This window comes from Augochlora pura, chromosome 9, assembly GCF_028453695.1.
Source record: "Augochlora pura isolate Apur16 chromosome 9, APUR_v2.2.1, whole genome shotgun sequence".
In the NCBI taxonomy this organism is placed as follows: Eukaryota; Metazoa; Arthropoda; class Insecta; order Hymenoptera; family Halictidae; genus Augochlora; species Augochlora pura.
The window spans coordinates 6,556,188-6,573,083 of NC_135780.1; the positions used below are offsets into that span (position 1 = coordinate 6,556,188).

At 41.3% G+C, this 16,896-nt stretch overlaps 1 protein-coding gene across 1 annotated transcript in view; it reads right to left on the reverse strand.

Annotated features, from left to right (window-relative positions):
* The window catches only part of Mp (collagen XV/XVIII-type protein multiplexin), a 292,407-nt gene that overhangs the window by 20,433 nt on the left and 255,078 nt on the right, over window positions 1-16,896 (reverse strand). Inside the window, exons 6-10 of the mRNA XM_078190578.1 lie at window positions 12,361-12,450; window positions 5,346-5,427; window positions 4,478-4,572; window positions 1,763-1,915; window positions 1,171-1,368 (exon numbers count right to left, since the gene is read on the reverse strand). Coding sequence (XP_078046704.1) covers window positions 1,171-1,368; window positions 1,763-1,915; window positions 4,478-4,572; window positions 5,346-5,427; window positions 12,361-12,450 — 618 coding nt within the window. The remainder of the gene's footprint in view (window positions 1-1,170; window positions 1,369-1,762; window positions 1,916-4,477; window positions 4,573-5,345; window positions 5,428-12,360; window positions 12,451-16,896) is intronic.

Consider the following 16,896-nt stretch of genomic DNA (forward strand, 5'->3'; position numbering starts at 1 on the left):
AACCGATCGGTCGCGATGGCCATGAGAAATTCATGAGATACGCCGTTTTCGAGGGGTGCACCGTCGCGCAAAGTGAATGGGGGAAAGCGACGGGAGTCCGGGAAATTTTGAACGGCCGGCCGCCGGCCAGGAGGAAACGGTCAAAATTAATGTTACATACCTGGAAGCTTATTCCCTTCGGCGGTGGTTAATATTCTCGTTTGTTTGGGAGGCGGGCCAATGGTACGCGATCGCGGTAGTTTATTAGACGCGAATGCGTATCCGTTTACGAGCGGAGGAGGCTAAATGAGGGTGTAAATTCGGATACCGCGGGGAGAAAGGAAACGCAACGGAATTGCAATTTAAACGGGTTCTAACGAGGATCTTTGCGGACCACTCGTTTCGCTCGATGCAATTTTTAACCCTTTCGAAAAGGGAGATTCCAAATATTTATTAATGATTAACAATTTTTTAAATATTAGTAAATTTGATAGAGATTATTTTGAAACGTGGCATGATTATTTTTAGGGGCGCCTTAGAGTCGCCATTCGACCGCAAAGGGTTAATGTTAACCAGCCGTACATGCCTCTCGAAAAGTAGCAAGACATTAACAACAAATTAAATTTTTAGAAGGCGATAGAAAATTCTATAATTTCTTCAGTTTATATCGAGGAATAACGTGGATTCGTCAACGTTTAAAAATATTTTCTTCTCCATTAGCAAGTCAATCTGAATTGACAATAAATTACAAGATTGACGAGGAATGTTTAATACTTCACGTCCTCTAATTACCGTTAAAGCAGCGAGTATTGCACAAACGCGGCGCATAGTTGAAAGCGTGCAGGGGTCGCGCGGATATTGGAATTCGATATTTTCGAAACCGGGTAATAGTAGAAAAAAGTATTATTCTCCAATTTCGATTTTATTGAGCACGATATGTTCGACTATCTTTCACGTATTACTAATTATTATATATATAATTTGTCTAACAATAAAACCTACGAATTGATGCGCGAAACGTGTAAATACCTTTTTCTTCTAGATACCTTTTTCTCCTATATCTTTTTCTTCGATATAATTTTAATGGTAGAGTTCGACAAAATCTGCCAATGTCCCACGAAAATAAATCTCCGCAAATCTGATATTCCGTCGCGCTAGTGAAATTCATTAAACAGAGACACCGTTACTTACATCGAATCCGGAGAACTCGCTCTTTCCCGGCGGCCCAGGAGGTCCTTGCGCGCCTCTTTCGCCCGGTATCCCATCGAGACCCGGCTCTCCTTTTTGTCCTTGCGAGCCTTCCGGTCCCTGCGCCCCCGGGTCTCCTTTGTCTCCTTTAGCGCCGACCGGTCCTTCGATTCCTCTCTCGCCAGGCGGTCCTGCGGCTCCCTGTAGCAATTAGCGAATCTCTAAGTTTCCACGTCGAATAAAGAGGACACAAATTGACACAACTCCATGCGAACTCTTATTTTTCCCCCCTTGCATACATTATTCGATAACATTGTTTAATAGCGGATAGAGCGAGGTCTGTAAAGCTACGAGTTCCTAACGTCGCCGTCGTCAAGTTAAGCATCCCGTGTTCTGCAATTTCTGCAATTTTTTCAATTCAGTGAACGTGAAACAAGCGCGCGTTAAACGTCGTGAATTGTTTGAAGGTTCAGAGAAATTGTTCGGTTCGTTTATGGTAATCCTTTATTTTACACTCGTCGAATAATCCGCCGTTCACATTTTCGTTTTTTTTTACTGTGAAGCGGTGTTTTGCTTTTACAAAGAGCGTCAGTACCGTCAGCCCCATTTGACCCTGCTTTCCCTCTTGTCCGGGCAGTCCTTGCTCGCCTTTCGGCCCCTGGATCATTTTCGGCATCGTGAACGACGCCATTAGAGCCGTCGTGTTGCAGGTGCACGTGCCGGGGTCGCCTTTCTTCCCTGGAGGACCCTGTAGCGTTTTTCACAGGGTTAGTCAAACAATAATCGTTCCATTCTCAATAACAAATTTCAAATTAACGAGTCTACTTTTGTAAGTAACTCTACACGCTTCGATTTAAATGTCAATTTAATTTAAAATTCGATTTACATTGTTCTATAATTTTACACTTTTGTTCTATAATTTTACACTTTTGTTCTATAATTTACAGACGACAGAGAGGACGATTTTTACAGATCGAACGTCGAGGAACGTGCAAACGGAAGAAAAGTGGTCGAAGAACTTTTCGAAGTACTCGATATTTATTCTTCGGAAAAATGTTCCCTTTGAGATGTAAGTAAATAGTTATTTTGGAGGAAAATAGGTCGCGTCGGAAATTTATGGGCATTTTTGCCGGTTCCACCGTACTTTTCCTGCGCAGGATGGGCGTGGCAAATGTTGTAAACGGCAGGCGACGATTTTCCAAATGAATATAGAATGATCCGCAATTTATCCACGATCTCGACGATTAATTGAAATATTCTATATATGTAAACTATTATTTGTAGGAATTTTCGGAATTTTCCTTATTATCTTCAACCTTTCTTTAGGTACTCTAATTTAATTTGACTATAATATTGTTTATTCGTAAAATAGGAATTTAATCCAGAAAAGAACTTCGGCTCGCCATAAAGGTTTTGAATAAACGCAGCGTCAGTGTTCTAACTCAATCGGAAATTACTCGACAATGGCCGGCCTCGAAAGGATTATTACAATTGAATTTTGACGTTCGCGTCAGGATCTGAATTAGCATTGACTTTGGGCGCCGTCTTTGACGATTCCGCGCGCGCATCCGCTCGTCAATAATTTCGGAAGATAGGCGAATATCTGTGAATGCCTGCTTCCCGCGTAATCAATGTTGCACCCATTTATAGGTACACCACGTTGAAATACATTTCAACATTCTGACTGAATTAGATTGCTCGAGCAACAAGATGAACGAGCGATTTCGGATTTCAAACGTATTCGAGAGCACGTATTACACGCGCAAGCCCGACAGCGAGTTATTATTCACGAAATATCCGCGTAATTGTGTGCATCCGGTGTCATGGAGACAATCTTAGGACTAAATAATTCCTACGTGATACAACTATTGTATTGTGTAGCGTTTCGTGTTAGTTGTTTGCTCACGTAGCTGCGTTATTATGTAACTACACGCGACACATACGAATTTCAATTTATCGTGCCTATGGTTTGTTAACAAAAATTTATTTATTTTTGAATAATAAAACTAGACTCATTTGACAAATATAAAGCTCGAAAATAAACCGGTGTTATAGTAAATCATGGGTCGCCCCATGACAGCCGGTTCCACTACCCTAATCGGTCAACCGATTAATCATCCGATTAATAATAAAAGTGGCACTAAAATTAAAAGAAATCTAGACGACTTCTCCTGTGCTTTCTATTTTCTGCAACTTGTAGTATACGATAAAACCTCTGTGAATTTGATTAATCTCTAATTAATTAATCCAGTCGCAGCGAATTACATAGTCGCGACCAAAAGTCGGTGATCTTTCGTTAACGACGCCCCGTCCCACGCAGCAACGAAACACTAATTTCTCAGCGCATTTGCACACACGCACATCCTGCCGGCTCGCTTTAACGCTGCAAGCCTCGGCGGTCTATCCGACGTACAGAACCGGTCCAAGATAGTGCTTTATTTCATTAGAGGGGGGAGATGAATGTCGGGGTAGTTAAACCGATGGAATAACTCTAAGTAAACGCGTGCGCATCGTATAAATACGGTTACCCCCGGACACAGCGTTGAATTATTATTCATTCGCCGTGACAAAGGAGCCGGCAAGAACGAAGACGGCGAATTACATTTGACCGATACGAGAGAGAGAGAGAGAGAGAGACTCCATGCCACGAGTAATTACAATTCAATCTAGCCTCTTTGTCTTCGGTGAATTTCGCGCCGACACTTTGTTACGTTACACAATTAACCGTGTAAACAACGGAGGGGGGGGGGGGGAGAGTTGTGTATTTGGGTTAACAGATTATTTCTTTTCCAGCCGGACAATGAGAGCGTTGCATAATCATAAGCGAAACCTGATACGGAACGCGCACGGTCCTGCAATATTCACAATGCATTCAATCTGCCTTTCTACGTGTGCGGACTATTGAGCCAGTGAAACTGGAGTTTCTATGGTGCCGTATTGGGACTACTAATGGCAGAACATTTGGCTGGTTTTGGTGCATACGTTCGATAAGTTTGATCTGTCGATAAGAAGTTCTTGCTATTCTTGCGTTATTATAGGAACGAGGTAATCAGACGTTCGTCCACGTTCTAGGCTCTTTGTTAGCAAACATTTTTATTTAAATTTTACTTTACTTTTTATTTAAAAGATTTATGGAAAAATTGGGAAGACGCAAGTTGCGATGATAAAAGGATAAAAAAAGAATTGGAAATGTCAATTATTTTCAATCGTTTGAGACGAAAAAATAGTGAATTTGTTGTCTGTGAGGAAAGGAACACTGTTTTTCAAATGAGTTTTTTAAATGTTTGCGAAATAAATAGGAAGTACTTACCTCATCCTGACCTGGTGGTCCGGGTGGTCCCGGAGGACCTCTAACGCTATCACCCTTGTCTCCTTTATCGCCCTTATCACCTTTTGGCCCTTTGTCTGAGATGTACAAAATAATGCTCGATTAAGTTCAGAAACAAGCAGAACACGTTAATTATTAAAGATATTCCACGCGTTGCGATAAGGAAGTATGTAACATTAAAATTTAGTAAAAGCTATCGTAGCGCAAGAGGTTAAACATTTACGGCAAAATTTGGCAAGTAAAACTCAAAACAGTAAACTATCATATTTTCCTACTTCTTGGGAATTACTGTTTTGCATAAACATTGGTATAACAACTGTATAGTGACTTTAATGTCCACTTTAAATCTTCTGTATTTTCTACTTTTCTTTAACAGAGAAGCAATTATTAAACCTCTAGAATTACTAAAGAAAATACTGCAAAATATCCATTAATTATATTTCGAGATGAAATAATAAAAAATCAAATGTGTTTGTCAAAATTAGTTTTAGAGTTTCATATGATCCACAAGTGTTAAAAAAAAAACCCTGATCCCGCTATAAAAATTGGTTTCCACGATCGAGGTTTTCTTCTATCGAATTTTGCGACCGTAGAAGTAGTAACGCTGTAATTTCATCGCGGTAGAAAGAAGTCCACCGGAAATTCCCTGGGAGCCCTGTCGAATACGTTCCCGGACAGAAGATGGCTCTAACGGCGTTTGAAATATTGAGGAAACAATTTTCGCTGTAATTTCGGTGTGGCCGCGCCGTGCCGCGCCGCGCCGTCCGTCCGTGGGATCCCGCGTGTATGTCTTGCCCGGCATGGCGGGGCGATGATTAAATAAACTCACGGATTCTTTGCGATTACTCACAGTCCGGATTCGGGGGCGGAGGCGTGATGAATGGCGGCGGATTGCTTTTCTCGCTTCTGTCTTCGTCATCGTCTCGACCGATCTGAAAACGGAACGGTAAAAAGGAACGGTGAATAAGAACACCAAAACGTGATTTATATGTCGTTATATCGTTCGGAAAAAAAGAGGGTGGGGGATGGGGCGGGGACGGGGTGGGACGGGTGAAAGAAAAACGAACGGCATAGAAGTTTCATCGCTTATGGTTGTGATTGATTGCGCGCCGCGCCGCGGCCGGTGCAATTTATTTATCTTCGGAGAGCAGCAGGAGAAATCGTTCCGTTTTCACGGATCCGCCGTCGCGCATTCGCGGTTAATACGGCGTGTCATTGGGAGGGAAACGTCGCTCGATCTTGGCGGGAACGGTGTTAATGAGTCGACGAACTCGTTGGACACTGAAAATTATTCGGTCTCGAAATGTTTATTAATCGGGGGAATTGATAATACCATTCGAGTGCGCAGGGTTTGTATTTAAATCGCAGTTACCTAAAACAATAGACATTGAAACAGGAGACATTAAATAAACAGAGTTGGGCAAAATGTAAGCCAATTAATGGTTGAAGATTATGATTACTTCGAAATCATGTTAATAATCATGATTCAGCAATTATTCGAATGGATACAGATTTCTGATTAACGATAGCAAATTACAGACGTTGTACAAGATTACTAAATCACTCTCTGCAACGATTACACGATTAATGATTATTACAATTATTCTCAGTAATCAATTAAGGCAATCATCAAAATGTAGTTGATCAATGCCGAACTCTGTTTAACAAACATGAGAAATATCTTAATTACTGCACACGATAGTTATTTATACATGAAGAATTCATTAAAATAAATAACGTTAAATAATGTTAAAATAAATAAATAATCATGCAAAAGATTATGTGGTTATTGCTGCGGAGATTATGCGATACGTTACAGGCGCTGCAAGCACAAGACAATGAAATTAGTGTCACGATAAGATGAGGATTGGTTCTTCTTTGTTTTATGGGACGTCCTGGAAATTGATGATGTCGCCAGAGCAATTATAAAGCACGTGTCGTTGCCTTCTTTGTCCGCCGCGTAAACGAGCTGTTCCCCGTCGTTGTAATTATTAACATTCCTGTTAATTAATGCTGTCGCACTATTCCTCGATTTATTCAAATTAGCAATTACGGCATTATGAATATTGAACAATCCAAATTAAACTTTTCACGCTCCGAAGTGATTTTAATCGTCGCGCTACGAAATCGTATCAATGCGCGTTCATTTCTTTTTCTTTTTTATTACGAACGATGTGCCATTAAATTCCATTTAACCGCATGCACGCGTATATTCGGGGTTCACGGGCTATTAAAGATTCGAACAATGAACGATCGATTTTTAGGGTCTTACCTTTTTTTTGTTCCGGGAAAAATATGAACGATATGCAGATTGACGATGATTAATGAAGTTTCGGGTAAATCAAGCGAAGCGTTTAGCACACGTTCTCGGCCCTAAGTACTTTCCAATAATAATTAGCCGCCGCGCGGATTCAACGGGCTAAAATAATCTATGACAGTTATTTATTGTTCGGTTTTCAATTAATTGAAAAAATTCCATTTCTACGAAAAGTCCCACCGCGTGTTAGTTGCACTGAAATATATTTCGAGGGCGTGTTAAAAGTTACCGGATGCATGCGAGGCCTTGTTAAATTATAGAAATTATTTAGTAAAAAATATCGAAACATATTTCTCCAAAATATTGAAGATATAATTTTTCTCTGCATTTTTATAATCGTTGTTATATTTGTAATTTTTCTCAGCGGATAGATCCAATCAGATATAATAAACGAACTGCTTACGACGGAAGACAATGCATCGGATATCGCGGTGTCCTTTTAAGCGCGGCAAGAGAATTCAATTTAATCTTCCTTTCTCCCGCATCATTTCCACGGTTTTGTGTTCTTACGTTTCCCCGCCTTTCTCTTTAATTCATGGCGCGCAAAATGTCGGAACAATTTTTTGCGCTCATCTCTCACGGATCTCTCTTTTCGCCGTGAATACGACGCGAGGAGGAGGAGGAGGAGGAGGCCGCACGAAACTGGAAAACAGTGTATACAAGTAACAGACTATGGTGCCACACCGGCACGCACGCGTACAATCCCCGCAAAACTTTAAATACGTTTCAGAAATACGACACCGCGGACCGCCGTGGTATTCTATGACATACTTCCTTGAATCGCGCAATTTTTAAACCTGTGGGCGACTTCATGTTTTCAACAATAATCGCAGCTTTCGGATTAACGAAATTCCTAGAATCGAATTTTCTTAGATTAAATGAAATGGTACATAGAATCAAAATTTCTGATTTATTGATCAAATCTAATTGACTTATTACTTCCAATCCTATATTAATCCATTTGACATTTTTCCTATATTTATTATCGTTGTTACTATTATTCCCATTCTTCGAATAATTATTATTATTATTGTGGAAAGTTTAATTCCATTGCAGAAGTTTAACCACCGAAACGGGAGCCAATAAGCGTCGACGGAATACGTTTAATTGATTCGAGACGCGCCGACAATTATATGCCTGCCTGCTAAACATTCCAAGTACAATGGTTAATCGAAACCCGGGACGGGCAAGTATGGAACGGATAGGGCTACAGAATAGACGCTAGGAGTTTGAATGCACGTAGACGCGTCTCCGCAAGCTGAATTGACAGTGGCGCATACACACACGTGAGACCGATGGTCGATCGCAATAACACGTGGTATTCGGGGGACAAGTACGACCGGCGACTGTTCCATTGAGTTCGTTCACTTTGGCTACCATTCGTTGCCTGCGCCTTTGCGCCCCGCTGTACATCTTGCGAGCTTTTCTCCGGTCCCGGAGAAAAGCAGATGGAATAAATTGATCCGCCCTCCCCGTCTCTCGCTCTACTCCTGTCCGAGTTAAAAAGGGGGATGCAAACTAGTTCCACGGACGATGCGATTAGGCCAAATACTACCGAACAGTCCCGTAAACTCGAGAAAGGTTGCCTCCATTCGTATTTCCTGCCATTTCAATTTTATTATTTAATTTCGTAACACCGAAGTTGACATTTAGAGCAGCTTAGGTTTATTTGTTAATAGTGTAATACTATTCGATTTTATTTGCACAAGATGGACTCTATTCTACTATTAATTTATTTTAAAGTAAATTCTATTTTAGTAATGGTTCAAGTAGAAATTGAATTAAAAATATAGCACAGAATTTTGAAGCTTATTACTTTCAATTTACTAGAATTGTTACTGAAAGAAATAATTAGCTATTTTGTTTCTCTTTTGAAAGTAAATCTGAAAATATTTATTTCGTCCATTAATTGGTATTTATTTGAATTCGCGATAGAAATATGCATCAACTTTTCGAAGAAGTCTGCCTGTTTGCGAGACGAATTTATTGCGTTTTCCTGCACGAATAATTTTTGATTAATACACGTACTCCCTTAGCAATTACCATTATACCTTCTTCCGCGTCCGTACAGGTATACAAATTCTGTTGCGCCCTGTACAACGAAGTTCTCTGATCGATAGCAACAGCCGCGGACCGGGTAGAGAGAGAGAGAGAGAGAGAGAGAGAGAGTCCTTTAAGATTTCCAAGCTAACTACGTCCAGCCGGGCAAATCAAAGTCAATTGCAGTCGGCAAGTTTAACTTTGACAAGCCCCCTGGATCAATTGGTCTAATTGGCAACGTGAGTGGTTACGCCGGTAAAAACCGAACTTCGTCCCTCGATTAGTTTCCAGTTTACCCCCCCTCCTCCGGCTTTCTATCAATCTTCGCCTATTTTCTTTGCCGGGTTCCATTTCCACATACACTTCACCTTTCTGTCCAACAGTCTTCTAAAACCATTCCGACCACCTTCTATTCTACCAACTGCGATTCTTATGTAAACTTCACGGCAAATCAACTGCTTCTTTCTGTCGCTGCAGCGTCTCGAGACCAGCCGAAAGCTGTTCTCAAAATTTCGTAAAAATTGTAAAACTATGCGACAGTTGAATATATGCAAAATAACGTATCAATACACTCCCTTTCAAAAGTATTAGGACTTTGAAAAATGATAGAAAAGAAACGATTGAATAAAAATGCATCCCTGAAGAGGGATTCCTTGTGAAATAAAAATGTTTGTTTTACCATAATTTGTTTGACATTAAAAACGAACAAGAATGATATTTGACCACGGTATACCACGTGAACCGGCATTTATTAACGATCGCCCCGTACGCAGATAATTTGTTTTCCAATAATTACCACTTTCTCGTTACCAAGCTTGTAGACTCCGCGCATATATGTACGGTTTTCTGCTTGCTTTTCTTTGCATAATCGTATCAAATAATTGCATTGGCCCGCATAAAAACGGCTGAACTAGTTTCTGGCCAGCTTTCGGAGGTCGAATACACACGGAATTACAAGCCGGTAGAGAGAGAGAGAGAGAGGGAGAGAGAGAAATTACAGCGATAGGAAAATGAAGTTAGAAGTTTGAATCTAAAACTGTGATCGAAAGGAGGAGGTAGCGGTAGCTTTGAGGGAATATTGTTTTGATGAACTCGCCTCCGCCGGATCGATTTCGATACCTGCCAATTTGCATCCCCCCCACCCCCCCGATCCCTGTTAGATATAATCTAATTCCACTCTGGATTGACATGATCGGGGACTCTTGAACTTGACGCTCCATTTTCGCAGAGACTTGTAATCGATTCACCCGGACCTGTGTAACACTTGTTTGATTTTAGTTCAACGGGCGACGTACAGTCGGTCCCATAAGTATTCGTACCCTCGTCGCTTATGAGAGAAATCTGTTGAAATCAAGGGACGCGTGTAAGATTTTGCAGTAAACATTTTATCATCCTATTTAATATTTTTGGATGCGAAATAAATTTTAGAGAACTGTAACGCGCACAATTAGTTCAATAATCTTTTATATGAAATTACGTTTCCACGAAATTGTCATTTTCAAAATAAAACTGCACCGCGCCGAGTAGATCCGAATCCGATTCGAGATTCAATGAAAAGTTCTCGGAGCGTTTTAATTTTATGTTAAACCCGATCGTCAGAAGATTTAATAGATCGGGCAAGTTCGAGGAACGGGTTGTCTTCTAAACTTCGTTTGGATTAAGAGGAGCAGGGCCGCAACGACGACGACGACGACGACGGCGTAAAGACTGGATAGAAACGAAGCGTTTTAGGGGACCTATGCATGGGATCCTGTCCGAATTCTCAAGATTATTCCACCGGCGGAATAGAGGGAACCGTTCATCCCCTATAAAGTGATTCGCGCGTCTCCCATCCGATGTTGGACAGATTTCGTGGGGATGCCTCGCGGAATATTGAATCGACTTAAAACTTCGTATTCTACCGGAATAGTTGCAATTAAAACGCTTTACGCGGCCGGCTCTCTTTCGCGCGGATTGAAATAGGGAATCGTGAAAATTGTGAATTTATTCCCGCGGTCTATTTCCCAAATTGAATCGGTCGCAAATTTCCGCTCGCACGAAATGCTAATTAAATCGTAATCGTTACCTCGTACTAATATAACGTTTTCAAGCCATGCTTCTCGCCGACCGAAGAATCGCTCGCCTAGAATCCTCTCTGTAATATTAGAAAATTCATTTTTACGACTCGTTCATTTAGACGCGAGCAATTGATCGTTCTGTAATATTTAACGGGCCGTCCCCACCGTCTTCCCTTTATTTTCTATGAATTAAGATCCACTTTATTTCGGAACGTTCCATGCCTTATTCGCGTAGCGGCTATTAAACCCACGGGGGCTTTAGCCGAAGAAAAATTTTCTGTGTCAACTGCTGTAGCCAGGAGCCGGACAGCTGTTCTATTTGTTCTTCGACGTTCTTTAATTATTTCGATGTTTCTACAGTTAGAAATTGCGACTGGAAAAGTTTTTAGAAATTAAATGCTCGAAGACGAGTCTGATAATAGATAACTAGTTTGAATGTTTTATGAATTTCCTTCTCATATAATTTCATTTCATTTTACCTATATTCAACGTTGACTCCTCTCAGTATAGAACCTTCCAAGTTATAGCAATCCTTTTTACGTGGCACTGTGAAATTATATATTAAAGTTTGCAATGGTATTTCTGACTTAATTTCGCTTAATTTCGGCTAAAAATTGACTGTAGTATTTTTTAATACACGGGTGAATGTGTATCACGTTATTCTAGAGATGCAACTATTCAATTATAATTTCTCTATTACTGTTTATTTTTAATTTATTATGCGCAACTTTTATTATTTATCAACGCAACTTGGCCGCTTTCTCTCAACTCCAACGCTAATATCTTCAAAATTACCGTGTCAAATATTTCCTCCACATTATTAGTAACTTAAAGACCATCAACCTGTTAGAATCAAAGTCGGGCAATTGGGTGGCCAGTTAGTTGGCAATTAATGGAACAAGCGGGTTTCGATCGCAAAGCATTAGAATTCGTTAGCAGAGTCCGAAGCGTTTGCCCGAAGACAGGAAGCCGATGCAATTAAAGAGCTGGGCCGGCCGTAATTGTTATCATCGCGGGCAGAAAAATTACGCGGGAGCAGAGATCGTTGCGTACCGTTGCTGTTATCGCCGTCGCGAAAAAGTTAACCCGGCGACTGCAAGGTAACAAGCGTCGCGAACACCCGCATCGGCCGGTCATTATCGCCGCCCGCCGTCGGCGGCCGCGCGCGTTACATTTCATTCACAACTTAAAGCCGATGTCGGACGGCAACAAAAAAAAAAAAAGAAAAAAAGAAGCAAAAGTTATTCTTTCAAATCGGCTTTGCAGCGAGAGGGAAACGACGTGCTCCGTATCTCGTTAACGAATACACACCGGGCAACTTTCCATTAATCCGATCGGGTTAGTCGCGCGGCCGCTCGCGAAACAAATAATTAGTGGACTGCGGCCCATTGTCGGCCCAAGTTCCTCCACCGAGGTTACAATCTCGGTTATTTCACGTCTGTGCAACTCACGTCGATATCATTAACGTCAATATCCCCCGAACCGTCCGTCAACTCCGGAAAGACGTCGTAGCTGGTGCCGCTCCCCTCCTCCGGGTTGAACTATAAAAGAAATGTTTCGTTAGCCAGTGTCTCGTCGGTCGATTATTTCAGCCATTTCAGTCGCCGTCGCCTCATATTTGTAATCGTTGATTTCGTGCTAATGGAACGAGGAACAAGATGCGAGAAGAGATTTCAATGTTTTTAGAGAACGCACAGAGCGGATGCAATTGAAACTGTCGTGGAACAGAGAAGTTGGACTTTGGAACATGACAGTGCAGAGATGCACGCGGCACGTGTAACGCAGAAGTGGTTTCGCAACAAGAATATTAAAGCGCCGTCGTGACCAGCGTTATTCTTTAACCCTAACATCGTGGAAAATGTCTGGAGACGGCTTTCGAGATCAATTTTTGCGGTAGCGGAAATGATATAAAAATTGCATAAGTATTATTAGTGTTATCGTGATGAGAAAAAAGTGTTCGCAACGTTCCGGCTCACACTTTTGCCGCGGCGGAGCTAAAAGCCCGAATGAGCAACTCGAAAACTAAATATAGCATTAATGGCGCCCTAATGAATATGTATATACGCGTCACGGACACAATATGTTTCATCAACGATATTAAAAGGCGTACTTAATTATTCCTGATATCCCCGGTATACGGAAACCATTATGTGCGCTCTGTACATGAAACATAATACGACAAATTTACATAACGCAAAACACAGGAGTCAGGAGGAGGAGGGAGAGGGGGAGTGGGGGAGTGGAGAAGGCGGGGTACACATAACGGTGAATTAAACGGGTGTAAACGTTGCCGTGATACATAGTGAAATAATCTGATCAACCCCTATGGGGATGAAAATCAGCGGCGCGCGGGCGCGCGGGCGCGCTCGCCGTTATTGTCGCGCGGAATTTGCCTCGCCGGATGCCTAGGGCGCGTCGGCAGGGCGACCCGTTTGTCAAAAATTCATTTCTTCCAACAAATTTTTTCATTTGTTCCGATTTCAGCGTTATCTGGCCCGGGTTATGAATTGCCGCGTTGTTAGATATTATTACATCGGGGGGAAAATTCGCGGGTCAATTTAACGACGTTCGCAAACGCATCCGTAATTTACAATAAACGCACGGAAATTGCGATAACCGTGTAATTATTAATTAATTTCGAATTAAAGCGATCGTTTTATTCGACGGGAAATTCGATCGAATTTTTGCTCGACCGGATGAAAAGATGCGACACAGAAAAATGATTTATTACTCAAATTGAATATCGTGCTCTAACGATATTCCAGTTAGTGTACTATATTCACGTAATATAATGATTCTAATGCAACCGATCAATTTATACAAATGTCAATCAACAGTATGCGCATTAAATATCTAACACGACGCGAGTGGATTTTCAGACATTCAACGTTATCGAGATTTATACAAATAAAATTTTTAATCGCTCCATATAATAATGCCGAGAGCCAATAATTAACAGACCGGCACGAGATCGACCAAATGATTAGTAAAAATATTAGACTTACGAATATCCGATAAGATGCCGAAAGAATAATCTGCGCTAAAATTGTTAACTAAATTGAATCACCGTCTCGGCAGGAGCGATCTGACGGCGTATAAAAAATTCGTGGTAAAATTAAACATCCGATCGAAATTAGAAAACAATTCAATTAAGCGTGCGACGCGTGCTTGCGCGCTTGTGCCTGTGTGGGTATAATGCACTTTACATAGCATTAACGTGCTTGCTGTCACCACACGCGCGCACTTGTACACAAGCACGCATACACAGAGAGAGGGAGAGAGAGAGAGAGAGCCCGGGCGAGCTTAATTAATCTCATTTCAGCGATTTCAGATCTGGCGTGAGCCCTTTTCAATTATTCAAATACCCCAAGATCCAGCATCAATTCCGCGCGCGCCTCGCACAGACGGCTTTAAGCGGTAGTTTGTTCAATCTCGTGGACGAAAATTCATTAATACCTTACGAAACCCGCTGCTTGAATTTCGATTATTCAATGCGCCGTACCATGCATATTTATCCGAGCAGATTGTTTAAGGGGCCGACCCGCCCAGCCAACAATAAGGCGGTCTTTGGGATCCGCTTTTTCGGAAAACATAACCTTTAAAGCGTGCCACATATTTTTGTAAATAAAATTATTTTAATATTTAAATTTTATTTTAAAATTATCATTTATATTTCTTTTGTTAAGAAGCGTCTCGTCGTTCTTTAAATTGTGTCCCACGTGCGAAGGAAGAATTGACTTTTTCAAATTTAACCCCTTTCTCGAGTCACTTTGTTAATTTTATAAATCTGAATTGATTTTATCAATTTTCAAATCTAAAGATAATTTATATTTAAGACAAGATTCTCAGACGTTAATATATTTTTATTTTAAATAAACGAAGAGGCCAGCTAGGACAGTATATTTTCAAACAGCGCCAAGTTCTTTTTAAAGCCCCGAATCGAGCCGCTGCTGCATTTACGAACTACTTGTACAAAGTTTGCATATAAATTGCGCTCGAATTTGCTTACCCCGGGTTAATGAAAATCGATTAATTTTTACGGGGCAGATAATACGCGGGCGGTAATTATTTAGCGGCATGATCTGTCGTATTACCAAACCCTCCGGCTGTCCTTTATTTATGCGTGCCGGTTTTGAACCGCTTGGCTTGTTAAAACGGCGCATCCTAAATGGAAAACTTGTTTCGCGGAGTTCCGTTGTAATTAAACGCGGCGCGCAACGGCAAAGGAAATATCAATTTAATAAATGAAAATGCGCCTCCTAAGATCGTTAGATCGGAAACGGTGAAATACGTTTCGGGAACTTTGCGCAGCATTATTATTATTATCTCCGCGCTAATTGGGTATTTATACGTGTCACGATGCGCATAACATTAATACGTCATAATTCACGGCATTACCGAAAGGGCCATCCTAAATTCGCGCAGCACGGATTCGGGATAATTAATGAAATTCACGCATTGTCGCGGCAGTGACGACATCCGACGCGTGGCTGCGATACGATGCTTCCTTTAAAATGTCAACGCATTCGCGTCGGGCTATTTTTCCTTAAATTTTCATGTACATTGGGATACTTTTCCTTAAATTTTCACATTAATTGGGAGTATTTCAACAATGCAATACTTATCGCGAAATAAGAATTCTCGTTTCCCGACGACAACGTTTCTTTCTTTAAAAGCGAAAATTTTCGTTTCCCGACGTGTTAATAATAAAATAAAAAGGAACGTTTAACTATTATATTAACGAACTGTCCCCAACTACCACGGCTATATTAAACAAAAAGGGCTGAAATATTTTTGGAAAATACACTTATCGGCGAACGGCGCATTCGAACGTTCTTCAACGATGGAGTCGAAGTATTAGATAACTAGAAATTCGTCGCAACTTTAGACGTCGCCGACGACGCGAGACGCGTGTTTCACGAGTCCGCAATTTACATTTTACATCGCCGTGTATAATTCAAGATTGCACGGGGAATAATTTCGACATGTTTAAACAGCAACGTTCCTCGCGATTTCGAAACGGAAGCCGCGCTGCGCGGATAGAGATCGTCGTTCGAATGTTATTCAGCTCGAGGATGTTACAAAAATTAATGAGATGCCGCTGCGAACAAACCGCAAAACAAGCGAGGCAACGTTGATAAAAGGATTTATACCTTTACTTTGAAATGCCATTTCATTTGCGAAGATACTTATACATGCACACACACACGTACAGAGACGTGAAACGCGCTGTGTGCTACGTTAATCTCGTTACGGCGAGAATTTTATTATTCGCTTTGCTGATAACGGAATAAAAATATGTTTTTTTCTTTTTATGAAAAGCTTGTTTCGTTTAATAAAAATCGCGTTTATGCCGTTTCGTTATTGAGTTTCCGGTAACGCGTCGAAAATAATTAGTGTCGCGACGAGAGGCGCGACGGGAAACATTTCAATTCTGATTGGATTAGATTTATCTAGTTACGCGTCCGCCAGAATCGTGATTTCACGTCTTGTATCAATTTGTGTTCCAATATCCCCGGCTAAATCTAAAATTTGATCCGCCGCGGAATCAGCTGTGTATACGCGGATCGATCGATGCCAGGTTGAACGGAAACTTTCACGTTTTAATCACCCGATTATTTCCATGCTTTTTAACGCGTTTCGTTCGGCGCTCTGCGAACCGATCTTCGCTGCGTCGACGATAATTGTTACAGAGATCGACGACAGTAGTAACAGGTTAAATATTTTATCATTCGCCCCGGTGTTGTTTTAAACGTTTCCGAAGTTTCCATGCGACGATAGTTTATCGATTACGACTGGCGTGACCTGCTTTTTTCGGAATTACCCTCCCCCCCGGATATCGAAAAGCAGTACCTTCGAGTGCTCGGCGGCTCTCGGCGCGGGAGAGCGTTCTCGACCCCGATCTATCGCGCGTAGGGACCTCCAAAATATTTCCACGCAGCCGAGACAAAATATCAGTCGCAGGATTTTTGCAAGTCAACAAGGGT